General features: G+C 39.7%; 1 protein-coding gene and 1 pseudogene across 1 annotated transcript in view; both read right to left on the reverse strand.

Annotated features, from left to right (window-relative positions):
• VAV3 (vav guanine nucleotide exchange factor 3) overlaps window positions 1-21662 on the reverse strand; it is a 312054-nt gene that overhangs the window by 104918 nt on the left and 185474 nt on the right. The window contains exons 16-17 of the mRNA XM_006919579.3: window positions 2703-2804; window positions 2292-2392 (exon numbers count right to left, since the gene is read on the reverse strand). Coding sequence (XP_006919641.1) covers window positions 2292-2392; window positions 2703-2804 — 203 coding nt within the window. The remainder of the gene's footprint in view (window positions 1-2291; window positions 2393-2702; window positions 2805-21662) is intronic.
• Window positions 8855-8973, reverse strand: LOC112469061 (annotated as a pseudogene).

Here is a 21662-nt window from a genome sequence, read left to right on the forward strand (position 1 = left end):
CACAGAACTTTCATAGGGCTAAATGAGTTAACAGAGGTAAAGGACTGAGAACACCATCTGGCACTTTCTACGCACTAAAAAAAAAAAATACGTTTGAAGGCTAGGTGCTATTATTTATCCCTATTTCAGAAGGGAAGGAGCTAAGACTTACAAAGGTTAAGGAACTGGGTCCGAAGTCACCCTGCGAGTAAGTTGTGGGGCCAGATTCAAACCAGGCAAGACTCCAGAGCTGGTTAGCTTTACCGCCATCTCTTTCTGTCTCCCCAGGCACAGCTACTCATCGAAGGACACTGTACACCGAAGCAATGACCTAGGCACAGACGCCGGGAATATCCCACTCTTGTATCTGGCTATGCAGAATTCCCAACTGTTTCCTGTTGACTTTTTTTTTTAACATAAAAGTTAAAAATATAAAGTCCTTTTAGGGTCATTCTTGTTTATCACTTCAAAGTCTATTGCTCACTAATCTTTCTGTCCATATTTGCTCCACATGACAAAAACAACAAAAATACAGATTAAGTCCATCCTTTAAAAAAACAGACTTTCATCGTAACGCCCTGGATTCAAGTACTGAGTTCCTATTTTGCCAGGCACTATGCTAAGCATCCACATTAGTTCATCGGATCCTCACAAGAATCCTTAATTTCTGTTTTACAGGTGAATAAATGGAAGCGCGGGATGTTTAGGCAACTTCCCAAGCTCACATAACCAGCAAGTGGAAGAGTGAGATTTTCAACCATCACTGCTTGACTCTCAACTACTCTCCTGCTCTGCTCTCTTTAGAGTGGAAGAACCAGGAAGAACCAGGCCCACGATGGGACCACTTCCTATTCCTCACAGGCGAAAACTCACAAAACTGGGCTGTGGAGTTTACAAAACTACATTGGCCTACCATGAGCAAATGACGCTAACTGTCCTCAAAGACATTACAGGATGGAGCACATAAAGATGAAACAATAAAAATTTAAGTGATCGACTGTATGAGGTAGATGAAAACAATACTATATAACATTTCTTTTATATTTTACAACTTTGTCGGCTGCTTCTGACCTTCAGAGACATTCGTGGGTGATAGTCTTGACCCTTTACTGAACGGCCCTGGAGCGAGCTGCATACGCACACTGAACCCCATAAGAATGGAAGGGTCCCTGCATACGCACGCTGCTCTAAGAATGCAAGGGTCCCTGCAGGAAGTGCCCAGCAGAGGCCCAGGCAGGGCAGGCACAGTGCAGATGCTCAACTAACGCCGGGGTCTTTTTCCTTGCAGCTGCCCATCCGTGGCATAGAGAACGGCTCACGGGGCCCTTAAAAAAATGTCTCCTGAAGGAGCAAAATGAGAGGATTGTGCTCTGATCTCAGTCCTGACAGGATTCACACCTCTTCTACAATTGCCTGTTTTTTCTGAAGTCACCTCTGAAACGAGCTATTATTCTCTGGCTCTCTCTCTTCTTCATATTATCCAAAATAATTCAATGTCCACCTTTTCCTTTGGGAAAATCAAAGGTTGACATGGCTACCTTTTGAACTTGAGCTGTTAAAGATCCCTTTCTTCTGTTCAAAAAGTTTTACTGATTTTGAAAGGTCTTATTGATAAAAGACAGAGAAACTCGGGGGAAAAGGACAAAGAGAAAGAAGAAGAAAGAGAAAGAATAAAGAGGCCAGAAAAGAAAGAGAGGGAAGAGGACCCAAGAGGAACAGAGAGAGGCAGGAGGCTACTGCATACGTAATGGCCAGTGGCCTTGGGCCCTGGCTCCTGTTAACAGTCATGGAGCATCATTTTTAAAAACCAAGGGGGAAAATAGTTACACAATGTCCAAAGGACACATGCTCTTTGTTAAATGCTGGAAAATGACAATGTATTCAATTCTTTAATTCATGAATTAGTCTATGTGATGTTTACTTCTGGTATCTTTAGCATTTGTGAGCTGAACGTTTAAGAGAATTATGGGGAAAATTTATGAACAAAAGATAGAAATGAAGAATAATTTTTTTCTGCTTTTTTTTTTTGTCACTCTGTTTGGCTGTATTTGTACAGTATTGGTGAGACTTAGGAGTAAAACGGGTGACATGAAACCTTCTGAGCCCCTCCTGAAGCCCCTTCTGAGCCCCTGCCTGGTATGTAGAAAAGTCACATGAATTTCAAACAATTTTCTAACAGTACTTATAAATGATAGTTCCAAAAGCAGATATGTTACGATAAACACATATTAAGAGTAAATTAGACCTTCATTATGGTTAGCAAGTTTTATGTCCTAATTAGAAGCAGAATCACAACAATAAACATGACTTACCAGCAGAAGTAGCTCTGCCACAATTGTCTACTCTTCCCAAACATTCCTTGTGTGCTCTTGCGCCACACTTAAAACATAAATAGCCTTGATAAAACGTTCCTCTGAAAGGCAAAATTAGAGGGAGATCTGTTAAAAGGTGCAGAATTCTGCCCGTATGAAATCATCGGCGTGAGCAGGGAGAAGGAGGGAACAGAGAGCTATCATGCAGCGTCCTCTTAGCCGAGGGACAGGACCTCCCTGAGTGTTCTGGAGAAACTGTCCGGGTCCAAGGCCAAGAAGACCTCTGTGGGATTCAAACTGTTCAAGCGCTATCTACACTTAATCACATTTTGGCTGGGATAGTAGAAAAGTCTGAGCCACATAGCAATTACACCAACTCCCTAACTGAAAAACGGGCCCCAGCAGGCTTACCTCAGGAGCATCTGGCAGACTCTGCAGGATGTAACCCGGCTGAAGGTGTGCATCTTGAATTCGTGGAAGTTGGAGTCCGCATAGTCTGGCCTTATGTTAGATCTATAAAAAGGGGAGACGTAACTTCCTAAAGAAAGTTGCACAGCAAAGTAGCCAGTCTAGTTGTCTGAAACCTAAATTCATCAGCATTTAGAGATCTGATTCAACAAAAGGGCTATTCAATATGCAATGTTTTCTCAAAGCCAAAAGTGTGCTTTGCATTAAAATAGGCACCGAAATCTGGTTATGTCAGAGCCAGCAATGCATAAGGATTGAAGCAACCTGATCCTCTTCAAAATGAAGTGTTCCCAGAGAACTGTACAAAATGGCCAAGGAGGTCGACCTGTCAGGAAAAACACTAAACCTGCTGGATATTCACGCTGCGTGATAATTTCTTTTCTCCAGCCACATCACTGAAATATAAACTAGCTGGAGCGGGCAGGAGGGAGGGGAAGAGGGTGCTGCAACTCCCCAGAGTCCGCCTCTAAACAGGTACATGGATGATGTCATGATCTACAAAAGCGAATAACAATTTTATGAACAATTTTGAAATGAAGCATCGGTCTGATCATTAAAAACTTCTTCCTTAACAATTTACTTTCCTTGCAATCAGATAAAAACTAGATTATTTTATCATTTACGTTTTATATTTTATTTATGCTATACACATATACAAAAAATCACGAACCGTACTGCAAGCCAACATTCACAGTGCATTCACTCTGCGCCAACACTGTGACAAGCACATGTTGTTCATTATCTCGTTTAACCTTCACACCAGTCCTAACTTTGAGGCACTAACAACGTCGCTAGTTTACAAACTGGGAAACTGAGGCGTACTTTAAAGTAAAGGAAATGGGAGAGTCAACGGCTCCAACCCAGGTCTGTTCTTCGCCACTGAAGCCGTCACCTTAATACCATCTAATTTTTGTGTCTAGTAGGTATGTTGGAAATAGCTAAGTTTAGCCATTTCGAAAGCTTTTTAAATATTATTCACAATGTATCCATGTCACAGAAGAACGCATAAAAATTAGAAAAGGAAAGTTGAAAACAGTTACAAGTCAGAGGTGCACCTAGAAAGCTAAGATGATGCTCTTTGAGACATAACAAGCGATTCGAGAGATTGTAGGAAAAGTTTGAGATACTGATGAGCCAGGATTTCCCCTTTTTTAGAATACGGCAACTCTCAACCACACGGGGCCTTCGGGTAATGAAGCATAACACGGGCGGGTGACCAGGCATCAATCTCTGAGGGACCAGGAGAAGCCTTATGAAAAAACATTCGCAAAGGCAATTGGAATAGCAGGCAGTGATGCAGAAGTGTCAGGGAGGTCAGCCTTCCAATCCATCTGCTGAATATGAGAATGCTAAAAATGAAATCAAATATTAGTGCCATCTGGGATTTCTCTGCTCTGTGCTTCTGGTGACCTCACTTTTTAGGGAAACATTCCCGTGCATGCTGAAAAGCACGCCGTTTCCAAAGGAGCATATCTGTGCTGCTGATTAAAAAATGCAGAGTTCTTCAAGAAGGGAGGAGTAGAGAAAAGACAAAGGTCTATAAACAAAACTCTCTTCACATTGTTCAGAAAACTTTTGATTCTTGAGTCCATAAAACCGAGCATTGAAAAGATCGCTGAACCCCATTTCCTTAGCCAGGAAGGGTCATTCATTTTTCTGTGAGTGTCAGGGTAATAGAGTCACAGATAAACTGTCAAATAATAGCTCCAGTACTAGGAACTTGAAGAATTCATCAGCCTGGAGTTTTGGAATATAAGTAGGTCTCCTTCTGGCAGAAATCCATGTAAACGGGTCCTGAACAGGTAAGAATTTAATAATTTTAGAAGCCTGCCTGGGACACAGGTGGAACGCCCTTCTCTTAGGGTCAGCTTGAGTTGTACACATCGAAGTTGCCATTGGATCATCTGTGCTTAACATTTTTACCAACTAACTGGGAATAAACTGACTTTTCAGAAGACAGAAAGCTGAAAGGAGAGTCACGCTAAGAGGCTGAAAGTATTAAAATAAAGAAAATAATTCGGAAAATATTGTTAGCAGTAGTTGCCATAAGGGAAATGAGACTTGAAGTAGTAGGGTAGCCTGGTAGGGAGGAACTGTTGAAATTTTTTAAAACTATAACTGCACATTATTTTTAAACTTTAAAATCAAATACTAAAGAATGAACGTTAGCTATATGACCTGGGAACTGCTACTGGGGCACTGCAGAATATAAAAGCATAGCTGATGGCAGGAATCTGAAATTCTACCTGGGCTTCAATACTAACTTGCAAATCACTAGCAGCATGACCCCAGGCAAGTCAGTAAGTATAAACCAGGAATACTAATAAAATCAAACTCACAACGTGAGGGAAAGTGCTTAGGACTTTGCCTGGCCCAGAGCTGGCGGTCAACAAGTACTGGCTCTCATTTATGAATTGCTAATTCCAAATCCACATACTAATGATGTGATCAAGCCGGTGCCTTATGAGTGGAAAGGGTCCCTAGGGACCAAGTCCCAAGAGGATTCCCTTTCTCCTGGGAATTTCATGCAGGAAGGTTATTATATGCTCAGTATCCCTGGGACTGAATCCATATATAATTACTTCAGCACAATAAGAAGGAGGGTTTTTCAGGAGAGGACACATGGAAAAGTCCAGGCACTCAGAAGAAGTCATATCAAGTACCAACTGAAGAGAGATGTCAGCACACCCAGTCTTTAGCCTGAGGGGGATGCAAAAACCAAAGGCAGTAAGTTTGCTAGTTGGGAAGAGTTAGAAAGGCAGATGGGAGAAAAAGAGGAGAGAGAAATAACAGAATTATAGACTGGATAACACAATGACAAAAATGATCACAAGTAGCATTTATTGCATGCCCCTAATGTACCAGGCACATTAATAGGCTCTTCATATACTTTTTCACATTTACCTCTCACAACAAACCTAGAAGGCAGAGTCATTCATTCATTTCATATTTATGTAATATATACCTACAATATACACAGGACCTAAGGCAGAAACATAAAGAAAGGTCTTTTGGCTGAAAGCCAATGAACAGAGAGAGGAGATGTAAGAGATGAGGTCAGAGAGGTTGGCAGGAGCCAAGGAAACAGATGAGATCTTATACAGGGATTGACATCATATTTAGTTGACCAAAAAAACAAAAAAACAAAAAAAATGAAGTCCGCTGTGGCAATTACGTAGAGAATTCCTTGTAGTGAAGCAAGAACAGATATACTGAGACCAATTGTGGGGTCGGGTTTTCCATAGATGAGAACTGAGGATCAAATGTACGTTAGCCCACTCATTCGGTCATGCAATTATACATAAAGGATTCCATATTAGCAACGTGCTTTGGTACGTGACAAGCTACCTATGAGAATTTGAATGGAATCTTGTAGATTTCTCAATAAAATGTTCCCATTTCGTTTGCTTCTTTGGCCCATTATCAATGAAAGTAATCAGTCAATCAAGTATTTACAAGGCAAGGTATGTTGAACGCTCTCAGAGCTCCTTATAACTTCATGTGTTCTCCTCAGATTATCCCCTCTTCTCATCTGGCTCAATGGCTGGAGCTAAGCTGAGGACCACACATCTTCCCCTTGCCTGGGCATCTCCTCCATTCTCCAGGTCTATATTGCCAGCTGCTCCTCAAGTGTGGCACATGCAAAACTCAACTTCATACCTTCATTAATGTATCTGATCCTAATCAAATTCTCATTTCGATCCATCACTATTCACTCCATCTTCCAACCTAGAAACTTGAGAATCGCAATGAATTTTTCCCTCTCCCGGATCCCCTCTACATATTCATTTTCTCTTAACATCTCCTCTGCTCCAATTTGTCCTTCCCTGAAACCATGACCAATGTTGGTTGATTCAACCTTGAAAACACATCATCAAAAATTCAGCTTTCATTTTCTCTTCTCACTGCCTAATCCAAGCCCTCAATATCTCTCGACTAAATTGTCACAATGACCTTCTTAATTATTCCATCTCCTACTTTCTCTCCCTGTTTAAGGCTGTCTTCCATACTATCCCCAGAATTACCTTCAACAAGTAAAAATATGATTATGTCACTCCCTTCCCTTGAAGAATTCTGCTGCTTCCTATTGGTTACGGGATAAAGTTAAAACTTCTAGCAATGGCATACGAAGTGTTTTAAACTCTAGCTTTAGCCACCTTTCACATACCTCTTCTTTCCCAAGCACTCATAAGCCATACACTATAGATATACAACCTTCTCACTTTTCCCAGCATATTCTTCTCTCCCATAATTCTGTGCTTTTGTAGTCCATTCATTCTGCCTAAAATTCTTCCCTTAACCTGCAACTGCTAATTTACCTGGCTACTCCCTTAGGACCAGATAAAAACATGCTGGTCACACAGGCACTCTGCCATCAAGATCAGCCACAATCGTTAAACACTCCCAGAAGGGAAGTGGGTGCTCACCATAAATCACATGGTTAAAAAAAAAAAAAAAGTCTAGGCAGGCTGGCACAATGAAATTCAGTATGCTTAGCACACCAAATAATCTTATCACTTAGCATCACAGGGAACATTTCAAAACCCGAGTTCCCAGAAGCCAGCCAAGGGCCAACCCTGCAAGCAGACTCTTTTAAAGTCAGCAAACTCAAGCCTTCTAAGTTCTCTTTCCTGCACAAAAATGTCTAAGAAAAATCATACCACGAAATATTCAGGTTCCATATTAACAAAATTTAAAAATAACTGAGGAAAATAAAAAATATTCAACTAAATAGAAGCTTAACCAAATTCTTGAATAAGAAGCTTGCATTATTATAAATATGCAATCTCTCAAGTTATGTATTTGCTTTTTTTGCTTAAAAAAACCCTTCCCCCTAAACCAACACACCCCCACATACACACATATACACAATGAGACTTTTTTCTTAACTTGATAAATGATTATAAAATTCAACTGGAAGAATAAAATTTTTAAGAATAGTTGGGCAAAATTTTAAACGAAGGCAAATTAATGTAGGGAGTATATGGAAGCCATCATAACCTAAGAGATACTGAAATGTTTTTTAAAGATACCATTGTTAAATCTGCATAGGACTAATGACAAAACAGAGAGATCAATAATACAGAAGATAAAGTCTTGAAGGGGACCAAGCATGTGCAAAAAGTCGATATGTGAGTTTTGTGGCAATATGTTCATTTATTCAATTGTCCATTCAAGAAATTTAAAACTTATTAAATATCTAATATGTGCTAGTCAGTACAATACAATGATGATCAAAAAGAAGTAATGTCTATGGCTTGGTTTTTTTGCTAGTAGGGAAAATAAACATCTAAATAGTTCCACAAACAATTGTGAAACTATAGGTTTAAGTACCACAAAGAAAGATAGTGTTAGAAAAACTTACAATTTGGAATGTGACCCTGTCAATAAATTATCATGAAAGGTTTTCCTACAGAAACAATGCTTGAGCTGAAATAGAAAGATGATCAAGGAAAACTGAAGAATGTTCCAGACAGAGGGAAAATAACAGATTATGAATATATCTTAGAAAATACATTTCCAGCTTTTTGAAAATGTTAAGGAAGCAACATTTCTACCATTCATTTTATGACAATATAAAGTTTAGATAATTAAAGACCTACATATTATTTATTTGGTACATATGTATTACATGCCGATGACGTGTCATGAATACAGCCAGCAATCAGGACTCAGAGGGACAAAAATGCTGCCCTCACGGAGCTCATGGTCTATATTTAAATGTAACATTTAGATAGAAACCAGAAATTTGTTTTAAGTAAAAGAGCAAAAACATAAAATTACTTGAAGAAAATATTGATAACTACTTACATAATCTGTAAAGGTAAAAAAATAAAGATGGCTGGATTTATTTATTTTTTAAAAACCTCAAATTTTCCCTGAATCGAAAACAGTAAAAGAAAAGAGAGAGAGAGAAAGCAGGAAACTATCTAATATGTATGATAGAAAATTAATGTTCTTTTTACTATTTATTTATTTATTTGTTTGTTTGTTTATTTATTTATTTATTTATTTTTAGGTGAGGCAACCCTTGATTGACCTCACAGATTGCAAAGACTTTGTCAGTTTATAATCCCTTATTTTTTATTTTTTTACGCCTACAGCACCTGTTCTTCCTAGGTGGCCTCCTATCCAAGTACTAACCAGGCCCGACCCTACTTAGCTTCTGAGATCAGACGGGATCAGGCTTGTTCAGAGTAGCATGGCCGTAGACTGAAAATTAATGTTCTTGTAATCTATAAGAGCTCTTGAAAATTCCTAAGAAAAAAATGAGCACCCCAACTGAAAAGCTAGCAAAGAAATTAACAGGGCAATTTATTATAAAAAAAGAAATAAAAGCAATCAATAAGACATGAAACATGTATAAGTTACTAGTAACCAAAAGAAATGCAAATTTAAATAAGATATTTCACATATCCAACTGGGGGAAGAAAAAAAAAACAGATAAAACAGATAATATGTAGTGTGAGTGAAACTATACAAATATCCAAAACCTTAAAGATGTACTAACCCTCTGACATTAAAATTGTGCTTATTAGAAGTAATCATGAAGGGTTCATTACATAATTAAAAACTGATTTAATTGAATTGATTTAAAGATAAGGAAATAGATAAATTATAGTATATTTATGCATGGAATACTATACGACAATTAGAAATGAATGATAAAGTAAACATATATATTAACCAAGAACGATATTTATATTATAGGAGAACAACTTGGTACTAAACTGTATCCATAGCTGTGATGAGTATAACACATAACTGCTTGCTATCATCCATATGTGGAAATGTGAACAGGTAGAGGCATTATATATGATTTTTTTTTTAATTCTAGAGTTATCTGTTTTTTTCTAACGTTTCTACAGTGAACATGCATTATTCAGTTTATTCCTCACACCTGCACTGCTTAGAGACAAAAAGAATAACAGGAACAATCACGACAACATATACGAGCGTTAAAGAGGTTAAGCAACTTGACTAAAATACACAGGTAACAAGTCACTGAATAGGATCTGAGGCAAAGATGCGTCTCCAGGCCCATGATCTTAATCACTATGCTAAAAATATCACAAGGCAATTAAAAAGCAAAGACAAACCAAATTAAGTGTTTGCAACACATGTGAAAATACTGTTGATGTAAAAGGAATCATCGAAATCAATGATAGTACAATGATAAATGTGACCCATGGAAAACTTGGCAAAAGCTATGAACAAGAAATTCATAAAGAAAAACGCCTGGCTGACAAGCCTGTAATAAACCATTCAGCCTCATTAGTAGAGATATGAATGTTCCAGAACAGTATTTGGAAATAGTCATTCCTGGACACTGCTTTGTTCTCTCCCCCCGCATTACGGATATGCTTTGTGTTGCTACATTTAGTCTAAGAACCAAAAAGCTCATCATTGGTAAATATTTCCTTAAATAGAAACACACTGACTGTAAGTGTTTCAGAATAGGAGGCTGGCCTCAAGTATCAAAGCGTAGTGCTGCAGCATGAATGGAATTTTCTAGAATAGGCAAGATGCTGCCCCATGTAGACAGAGTGACTGCCAGTTGTGGGTCCAAGAAGAGGTAGTTGAGCCGTGCTGCTTTTGTTCCTGCGTATCTGTTATCAATAAGATCTTCCATCCTTGACTAGTTAAAAAGGATGCTAATAAAACCTCTCAAGTGTTGGGGGTAAGATGTGTTGTGGGGTTTTTTTGCTTTTGTTTTTGCTAATACACAGCCCACTAAAAAATCATGGATTTCAAAGAAATGAAAATTAAAACAATATTTTGTGGTTTACGGTAATGAAAATTTATTTAAAAAGCTCAATGTCCAGTGATAATGTATTAGGCAAATACGTTGTGGTACTTCCATGTAAGGGAAAAATAATCATCCATTTAATCCTATTTGAGAAGAGTTTTTATAAGAAAATAAAAGTATAAACATATACTATAAGCAATATAGATTTACATACATGTATATGTGTGTATCTCTGTATATATGCACCTGTTACTATAAAGAACATAATACGTAAAGAAAGAGGAATTAGGACCATTACTGAAGCTCACAGCATCATATAATGTTCTTTCACTGTACATGTAACAGTTTCTCCTTTAACACTTATTTGGATGATTATCTGATTAACACTTATTTTCTCCAAAAAGATTGTAAGCTCCATAAGGCCTGGGTGTCAGAGTATGTCGACAATGTGTCTCTAGCATCACACACAGTGTCTAGCATAAACAGGCATTCGACAAGTGTGTTGAAGTTTAATGGAGTATCAAAAGGAGATTAAAGATATGAGTAAAATAAAGTTTGTATATAAAATATATCCCAAATTATAATCAATTAAGTTAAATATATGTTACAGATTTAGTGCTCTACTTCCTAGCAGCCAAAGCAAAGAAGAAAATAGGATTGCTTCGAAGATAATTGCATAAATTTTCTGGCACCATAGTATAAGAAACATTGCTCTGATGGGTTTTCATAAAAGGGACATGGCATGTGATACCCAGCCAATGTCTTCAACGACATCATTATAATTACAACTGTCACTTACCCCTTCCACCCCTTCTTTGATATGAGCCAAAGACGAAATGCTGAAGCACCACTCAGCAAAAGCAGTTCAATGAGTGGGGGATGGTGGGGTGGCTTTCAGGACCTCTTCCATCTACATCTCATCACTTAAACAACCACCATCTCCCCTAAAGCTAGATACCACACTTTGGCTAGTCAAATATCTTTCAAATGTAAAATTAATAATCCCAAACAAACAAAAATTATCTATAGATAAGGCAAACATTTGTGCCAAATCTTCAAACAGTAGATCTAGAGGTAGCAGTCCTTTTAATTTAGAAGAAAGTTCTAAAACAAATAAAAGGCTGTTATTACCTTAATTGATAATAGCTTATATAAATCATTTCTCCATGAGGACTGAGGATAGATCAGATAAATACACAAATTCCGGAGCTCAAAAGAGATCTAAGGTTGTTTGAAACAGAGATGCCATTCCCCACGCAATCCCCAGCACGCAGGGCAGGTCACTGAGCTGGCTGCAAAACAGGTCTAACTTAGTAGAGTGTTTCGTACACTCTTAGGATTACCAACCAAACATTCAAGAATGTCACAGCAGTGTGCCCAGGTTGCTTTTGTCAAGCCTCGAGCACTTCTGAAGTCTCTAGTTCTGAAAAAACATGTTTAAACCAAGTAAAGCCTTAGCCAAAACTCCAAAGATCAATCATTTTATTCCTCAAGTTTAGACTTCCACGTAAGATACAACTTTTAAGGATCTCATTAAATGGTCATTTTTGTTATTGTTTTTTTTTCCCCCTTTCTTTTAAGATGAAAAATTCCAGAATAAAATCCAAATATTTATTTTTGAAATATCCTATATTATGAAATTAAATCCACCAAGCAGGTGATAGATAAATACAAAAGATTTTATTCATACAGTCTTTTGGCAAACTACCCTAGATCCTTACTTGTTTTTTCACGATTTGTGAAAAGTAATCTGACAAGCTTCATATGGATTTCTCCTTCAAAGTCTCTGATGATTATACATGATTATACAACATCACCACATACTAATTACACTGTTGGCTATTTAAAAGGGCAAGAAAATGAAAAACAAAAGGCCCTTCAAAAACTAAGTTAGGAAATAGTCTCAAAAGGGACATCTTCACCTATGCCTAAGGATCCATAAAAGGAGCGAAAACAAAAAAGAGATTTATAAATCACATTCAAATTTCATTCTTTATATTCCAAATCATGCACAATCTTTTATCTAGGGAAATAAATAAATACTTTCAAAATACCAATAAAAATAAGATAATGCTTGGCTCTGAAAAATAGTATTTTCTTATCTATTATATATTACACTTTATTTCATTCGACGTTGACTTTATAGTAATTTTAAATATACATCCATCACCGAATTTCTGTGACATCTCAAAGGAATTATTGAATAAAATGTAAAGTTAGTTAAATCTATAATAAATTTAAAGTGGAAAAAATGTCAGACTACATGTAATTTGGGTCTTTATTTGTTACAAATTCGGCACATAATATATCTTTCTATTTTTGTCTCCTCGTCAATCAAAGAATTACATCTGTCATTTCGGCTATGGAAAGCCTGGTCCAGGAGTAGAAGAAGAAAGAAGAACATATTATATTTCATTTGTCGGTACCTGTTCTACCTATTATTTGTTGGTACCTGTTCTACCTATTATTCATCATCATTTGTTGGTACCTGTTCTACCTATTATTCAGATTTGTTCTGAAAATAAAATAAAAACACATATATGTGCATCTTATTACATTTTATTTATTAAATGATGAAAAGCATTAGACAAGTGCTGGATGCTAATTCTACTATTATTATTGTTGTCATAAGTGACAAACATGTGGAAAACCCAGAGGTTTGTGGAAACCCAGAGGCCTCATAAAGATAGAACAAAATAAAGGACAGCCCATCCATCACCATATCCCGAATCAATGGAAACAAAGCTTTTCTCGTATTAGACATTTAATAAGCATATTAAAACTTATTTAGTCATACATTCCACAAATTAACTGAGTGCGTATCATGTGATAGTCATTTTCTAACGCTGAGAAGACAATAGTGAATTTATCTACCCCCACCAAAGACAGATCTCCAGTTAATTTGTATTATCTTGCTTTACTGTGATTTTTCCATTAAAATAGATTATCCTTTTGATAGTGAGTGCGCAAGAAAGAATGGGAGAGAGGGAGAGATGTCTCCATGTTCGGGATTAAACAGCAAGACATCTCCCACTGTGTCAGCTATTCCATGGACAGGACGGGGTCTAGAGCAGAGGTTTCCAAACTCCGGGCTCTGCACCGGTACCAGTCTGTGGCCTGATAGGAACTGGGCCACACAGCAGGAGGTGAGCGGTGGGCAAGCGAGTGAAGCTTCATCTGTATTTGCCACCGCGCCCCAGCACCAGCATCACCGCCTCAGCTCCACCTCAGATCATCAGGCAATAGATTCTCATAGGGTCCCTCGTGCCAGGAAGGTGGGGACCGCTATTCTAGAGAATCTGGATTTTCTCATTCTCCAGTCCAAGAAATCTGTACCGTAATTCAAACATTCGAAATAACATGAATTAGAAATGCCGAGGTAGCATGGTGAATAGCACACTCCTGTAGCACATTTTAAATTATGTCTGAAAATACTGACGTTTGCTGTTAAATTAATGTGTTTTAGAAGCACATGAAGATGGAGATGATGTTGCCACAAAGAAATATTTGGGAATAACAGGAAATCTGAAAGGTAATCTGACAAGCTTCATATGGATTTCTCCTTCAAAGTCTCTGATGATTATACATGAAAAAAAGAAAAAAATGTTTTAATCAACATATAAAGTCTCTGTCAAATACTAAACTTCATGTGCAAAAAAGAAAAAAATGTTTTAATCAACACTCCCTCCTTTGCATATAAAGTCTCTGTCAAATACTAAACTTCATGTGCAGAAGTTCAGTATAAATTGAGCAGGGTTTCAGTATAAATTTGGTATGAATAGAGGCTGCTATCACTTATCAAAACCAAAAATTACTCCTAAGAAAAGAACTTTAAAATGTTGAACATATTTATTAAAGGAAAAGGCTTATTCATTACTAACATTACTATGACAAAACAAACAGCTAATGAAGATTTTTTCAGTGGTTTGGTAATATTCTAGGCCTTGTGGGACTTACAGGTTACGAGTTTGCCATAAAGTTAGAGACAAGACTCATGCACACTGACAATCTGTGAAGTGACAATCTGAGCAGGACCTGAAGAGCCATGTGGCAAGCAGTCGCAGAACTGCTCTGGGACCAAACCACCAGAAATAAAGGTGAGAGGAGAGAAGGTATGTGAAGAGAGGCGGTTTCTGAGAGTCCCCATGCCAGAGCTGATACAACTAAATCTTTCACTGAAGCAGGAGAGAAAGGATTGTTCACAGGAATATGCCGGGCGGAGTGAAGACTCATGCAGGTGAACAGCTTGAGAGCTGATGCCTAGAGCTCCAGGGCAGACAAGAGAACCATTTATGGGGTCATGCTTCTGGATCAAGTTTAGGCACAGGGCATAAGAAAACACAAAAGTACCAGGAAAATCAGTCTGGGGGTGGAGGTGAGGGGAGATCCATTCAGCAGATAATTAGACTAAGATGACTGATTCAGAGGTACAGGCTGCTAGTGTATGTCTGTCTGAATACAAAAGAACGTCCCAGAGCAGATCAGGGGCTGCTACATGGCGGACAGATGAGACCACATGGCCAATGACCTTCACCAAGTTCTAGGGCCTCTGGGAAGCTTTCGGCATTTGAGCTGGAAAGAATGGATACATAGCACTGAGAAGGCAAGGCAAGGCATGCATTCCAGGGTTAGGCATAAGTGGGGAAAAGGCTGGACAAGTGAGGAAAATATAGGTTTCACGGGGCAGTAAACACACTTGACCTTCAAGGAGAGAAATGTAAGGAAAGCTGGTCTTTCACCCCGCAACAGATGAGTAGAAACAAACACAGGTGCATCTCTCTCTCCACAAAGGAAAACACAGCCCCTTTACCTCGGAGGAAGGAAAAAGCTGATGCTTCTGAAGTCTGTCTCTGAGCCAGAAGAAAATCTGAGGACGCCTTCACATGCACCTACACAAACTAAAGCAGGAATCTCAAGCGCAGTCGCCGCTCCCTCCAGAAACACAACTGCTGAGGGCCACTGTTCGCTCAACTTGTTGCTCTATATCTCCAAGTATTTAGATGACAATATTTCTGAAGAAAATGCACCTAAACCTGAGATGACTACCTGAGTGTCCAAAAGAACAGACAGCAAAGGCAGGTTTGAGACAGCCCACTTTTCTGTGGAGTCAGTAAGTCTCAGAATATGCAAAGCAGCATGAACACTGCCTCGGTCTCCACCGTGAAGTATTAGATTGATCCTCGATTCCTGCTTTTCGGCTGGATGTTGGGTTTCTGTCCCTTTAAAACTTATTATGTTAGAGAAGCTCAGAGTCAAATAGTGTACAAAGCACATTTCTCTCGATTCTTGCCAATGAGACTGTCCTGTGATCTAGGAGTCTCTCTCCTACAGTATTTATCTATTTTGAAATCACTTAAACTTCCAAATGAGGTCAAAAACATAAAGAACGGCAAAACTCATGTGGCTCCTCCTAAAACAAAAATCAGAACAGTCTCATTGGCTCGAAATAGACACATTAGCCAGTCTACCTTGAAAAAGAAAAGAAAAAAAAAACCCACAAAAACTCTCAAAAAATATCCAGATGCTCTAGCAAAGGGACTCATTTTCAAAAACATTCGAGTATCTACTATGCTGCAGACGATGTGTAATAAAAATGTGATTAAATCCCTGACCTTGAAAGGCTGTTTTCTAAGGGAAAGGGGACCTCGCCTCAGCCGAGAGACCTTCCTAGTCCCAGGTTCAGGTGAGGTTCAGTGGTGAGGTTCAGTGGCGAACAGCTGCTTTGGGGTGCTGCTTCTTCCTTTAAGAAGAGCTCCCCCTTCGGGCCTCGCCTCTCCTCCCAGCCACAAGCATCCCAGGCCCAAACTATTGCAACAGCGTCTGGGCTCAGCCCCTGATGTGTGCCCAAGCAGCGCCAGTGCCTTCCAGTTTCCCTCGCCACACTGCCTGGCCGAGGCGAACACCCTCTAACCATGCTGCCCCACAAGCCACCAGCTCGGCCCGCAGTCAGTCCTCCACTGTCTGTCACCGTCCTCCGCCCAGATGCCTCTTGCTGTTGCCAGTTTATACCTGGATCCTCCTTCTGGGCCTGGCTCCTTCACACACTGCTGGCTCAGTGATGGAGTCGACTGGGTTTGCTTTCTTTTTTTTCCTTAGAGATTACCTTTCGGTCCCACGCGCGAAAGCCTGTGGGAAATGACCGCTCGGGCTCCCAGGCACTGCGTGTCAGCTCTGGGCCGAACTCGGGGCCTGCGCGCATCTGGGAGGAGAAACTGGAACTATCAGCATCAGCCTCCTCTAGGAGCTTAGGATCCCTGGAGCATCACGGCACGTGCTGTACATACATTTTCTCATTTAATGTCACTACAACTCTACAAAATAAGTATGATCGCCATTTGCAGATCATGAAACTGAGGCACAGAGAGCTGAAATAATCTTTCAAGGGTCATCTAACTAGAAACCCTAAGTGTCATGATTCAAATGTTGCCCACTGACTTCCAAAACTAATGCTTTCAAACTCTATTTTATATGATCTCAACTTTAATAAAGAAGAGAGAACTTTCAGGGCTCTCGGTTTGGGGGAATTTTCACCTGACTGATCCCTAGAATAATAACCAGGAGAACAACTCCAGCCCAAGAGATTGTCCCACAGAGGGCATGGTCCTCAGCTGAGTCTGCGGTCACAGCAAACCCACTGAGTTCTGAAGTCCCACTGTGGGATGTCCTCAGGGTGATGTTTCCAGCTTGTGAGCCGAAGACTGCAGGCAGCACGCAGCTCCACCCCCAACTCAGCTGACCCACCCCTCCCTTGAACCCAAGGGTGCCCTGGCACAATTAAACACCGCTGTCGGTCAGCCTCCTTGTACAGAGAGCTTGTTTCTTCCCGACCTCCCGACAATCTGGAATCGCGTCTTCCATTTTTCCATATTTCTATTAGTGACACCACCATTTTTCCAACGTTGTAAAGTAAGAACATAAACAGTGTCCAATCAACATGGAGTTGACGTAAAGTTTAAATGAGCTAACACACATAAAGGGCCCTGCACTGTGCCTGACACATGGTAAATACAGAATCAATGGTAAATAGTATTATTTAAAATGTTACAACATACACTCTGAGGTAGATTTTGTGATTTCCTGATTGAAGCTCAGACAAGTTAAGTAACTCGCCCAAACGCATGAAGCTTTTCATGGGCTGAGCCCTGAACGACCCTTCACGACAACACAACACTAAGGCATTTGGAAATTATTACGTGGGTCACGAAGAGCAACAGAAACATTTTAAATAGGAAAATGGTATCTCCAACAGTAGCATCTCATCTTAAGCCCAACAGAGACCCATTCATTCGAGGCGCACTTAACAGGCGCACACCTGTCTCAGCTCCACACCATTTTTCCTCGTCAGGAATATTCCTCCCCCTCTCCACAACTCCAAGTCCTGTTCATCCCTGTCGTTGAGGGCCCCGCCTTTTCTTTGAGCCTTTCCAGATCACTGTAGGCCACACGATTTGTCCTTTCTCTGAAATTATGTGGCACTTACAACCTGAACATTGTCTCATCACCCAGTGGTTCCAGTCAGTCTTCGATTCAATGAGTATTTGCTGTGTGTCGTGCCACGTGGGTACCAGACTAATCAGGGGGTTACTTTGTAAATTATGCTGTACACCTGAAACTAATACAAAATAATATTGAATGTCAACTGTAATTGAAAAATAAAAATAACTAAAAAAAAAAAAAACAAGCTGGAGGGGCAAAAGTATTTATTAAATGCCTAATATGTACCAAGCATTGCGCTGGGCAGAAAACACACACACACACACACACACACTCATGCACACGTGTACCAAGCATTGCACTGGGGAGAACACACACACACACACACACACACACACACACACACACACACACACACAAGGGCCTTGGCCTTAAGGTCTTTTCAATCTAGGATAAAGATGAAAATGAAGACTTTAAAGAAGTAAATCTAATAAAGTGTCCCCAGAGGTGTGAAATACGGTGGAGAATAAAGATTGATCGATCCCACAGGATAGGTAGGTGGGGGCCGGGAGGACGTGAAGAGAACAATTGCCTTCGATCTGAGACGTGAAAGGTGAGAAGGTGTTTCTCATAGCTGTCAGGAGAGCACAGATCCCAGGCCAGTGAAGAACACTGTCATCAAAGGCCCAGAGGAATAGAGGGGCCTAGAATGTGCTGGCAGCCCCGGGGATATCAGCCTGGTTTCTGATAAAAACTGAGGAGGAAGCTGGGCTGACTCCAGCTACCATTTGGACATCCTCGTGGAATGTGACCTGGTTCTGCGGGCAACGAGTGACCACTAAAGACGGCGTGCAGATAACCAGATACGTCCGCATGTTAGAAAGAAAAGTCTGGTGGCCACGCTGCGGAGGGAATGAGCCCAGAGACAGGGAGACAGCTGCAGAGACGCCGTAACGGAAGAGTGTGACGATCTAAACTAAGACAGGGACACTGGGAGTGAAAAAGGAAGACAAAATTAAAGAGAAAACTAACAAGAGAGCAGCATGCCCGCTTAGAGGGAGGCAATTCAGAAGTGTCATTTGCGCAAGTCGGGTGCGGACTCGCAGGCGACGGCACTGGCGGCAGAGAGGCCAGGTGAGAGGCTAACGGTAGCCCCAAAAGAAATGATAAAGACTTCTCCATATTCTGTCCTCTTGATTCTGCATGGCTGGTGTCATCATGGGGCAGGGTCTTAATCTCACCAGCGGTCCCCTGGACCAAAAGCCTCTGGTCCCTGAACGGAGCCTTCCGTAAAGACGGTGAGAAGTAATGGAAGTCTGCAACATCAGGGAAAAGAGTGTGCAGGAGGCTCACTGGGGAAGGGAGACACGATGCTCAGGGTTACTGAGTCCCGATGGAACTTTCGCAATGCCGGCCACGCTGGACAAATGTCCATAGCTCATCATTGCCCGTTTTTTGGATTTCCTGGGGAAGTATTTGGCTGTCGTGCAGGTGTTAATTTCATTCAATGGCAATTTTATTGACGTGCCACGCCATTTACCTTATAGCAACAAAGTAATCATATTGTCCTGGGAAGTATGTACTTTTAAATAGCAATTCTAAATAGGTGAAGGCAAACATAAACCTCCTTTGAATTTAGGTTCCAAAAAAAATTCTCTAATGAAAGATTTTAATATTATGCTATCAATATCTCTATCTCAGAAATAAATGATGATGTGTGATAGCCTACCTCCAGGACCGTTAGAAAAAAATCAATGATCTTTTAAAAACTCGAGCTCTGATATGTGCAAAGTGCTTCGGTTTAGATGAGGAAAGCACTAGAGGAATACACAAACGAATAAATAAATAAATCTATTTAAAAAAAAGAAAAAAGAAATTGCTCACAGAAGATAAACAAATCACTCCAAAGCAGAATTTCATTAAACTCTACTTAGGTCTGATTATCACAGAAGCTATAAGAATTTTCCCAGCGTCCCCCTGTGCTCCGGCTGCAGAGGTTCCATGGGCAATTTTCATGGTGCCGTGCTGACCACTAACGGACAGTGGGCTCATTTCAGTGTCCCCAGTCTTGTCTCACAACTGTCTTTGAAGAAGTCATTGATTAATCGATCCATGTTCTGCATAATCATGCTCTGGTTTCTTCTGTGTTTAATACCAAAAATCCTTCCTCACTGAGAAGTAGTCGTAATCAAGTTTCCTGGCCCACACGCTCTCTGCTTTTTCATCACAGGTTCACAGCTCATTTCTTTGGCTTTGCAAGATGATGCGTTCTGCTGAATCGGCATAGGTTATCAATCTTATTTTCATTACAATTTGGAATGTAAATAATGCCTTCACTTATAAGAAACCTAATTAAACTAATTTTCAGTATTATTTTATCATCATTATATTTCCACAGATGGAATAAGGCCTGCTTATTAAATTTTCCTGACGGTTTACAGAATAGGTACATAGAATTTAAAGCATATCATCACCTTTAGGACACGAAAGCCTTAATCTTCCCAAAGAGACCACACTATCATTGTCTGGTACGTACACACACACACACACACACACACACACACACACACACCTGAGCAATAACTGGCTAGTGTATTTTTGAAAACCAAAAGAGAATAAGCACAAGAGGAAAATGTCATAACTGTTGGGTAGGAATAAAAGAGGATGAGCTCACACTATTCTTTTTATTTCACAATCAGCTCCCACACTTCCCTCTATCTTCTTTTGCCGGCCACAACCCTTCGACATATTCGAGAGAGGGGCCACACAGAGTCAAACATAAGAGCCAGATTCCTCAGGCTACAAGAAAAAAGTAGATCACAAATATCTCCCAAGCCCTCCATTCACCGGATAAATGAATTAAACGCCAGAGAAAGAGCAGAGGCTTTGCCGGGTCACCCGGACAAGGCGGTGGCAGGACTCGGGTTTTTCCTCACGTTTTTTTCTCCTTGCCCAGCACTCTTGGAACGTCACTAAAATGTCTTTTATGTTTGGTTTCCTATTCTGTTTTGAGGATGATGAATAAGATCTTCACAATTAAATCTCAGAATCTTTAAGCCTTCATTCCTATTTGATATTGACATTATTCTCAGCGGCCTTACTTTTCCTCCAAGTTATTAAAAATATTACAAAAGCATAAATTAGTCATTAGGCATTTAACCTCTAAACACCTTTATGAAACAAGGTTTATTGGCAATTTTTCATAAACGTGAATTCTCACTTTCCAAATGAATTTAAAAACCAATTGTAAACAGTCTGCTAATAAACATTTAAAATTAATATTTGACTATTTCCCCAACCAGTCAGATATTCAGATTACCAACCCATCTGGTGTATTCAAAATGGCCAACTAGCTATATTTTACATTAAACATAAGCCCTTGAGATTTAGCCTTTGTGGGCTTTGCACATTTAGACTTGTGTCAATATCAAGAGTCAATACGAACCTAATACTAAAACACTCAATCTCTTACATTGAAATTTTATAAAACCAAGGATTCTCTCAAAGCATCAATACCTTTTCAGAGTCGTTTTTAAACTCCCAAATAAACTCAATCTGAGGGGAGTTTTGTTATAATTGAATATGGAATTGCAAGTTGGACTATGCAACACATTAAACAATTAAACAAGCAAAAAGTTTAATTAAATTTCTAATTCGCTTTGGATTTCATTCTATCCTGCAATTATAAGGTCTCATGCTAGTATCAAGTATTCAGGAGT

This window comes from Pteropus alecto, unplaced genomic scaffold (assembly GCF_000325575.1).
Source record: "Pteropus alecto unplaced genomic scaffold, ASM32557v1 scaffold106, whole genome shotgun sequence".
Taxonomy (NCBI): Eukaryota; Metazoa; Chordata; class Mammalia; order Chiroptera; family Pteropodidae; genus Pteropus; species Pteropus alecto.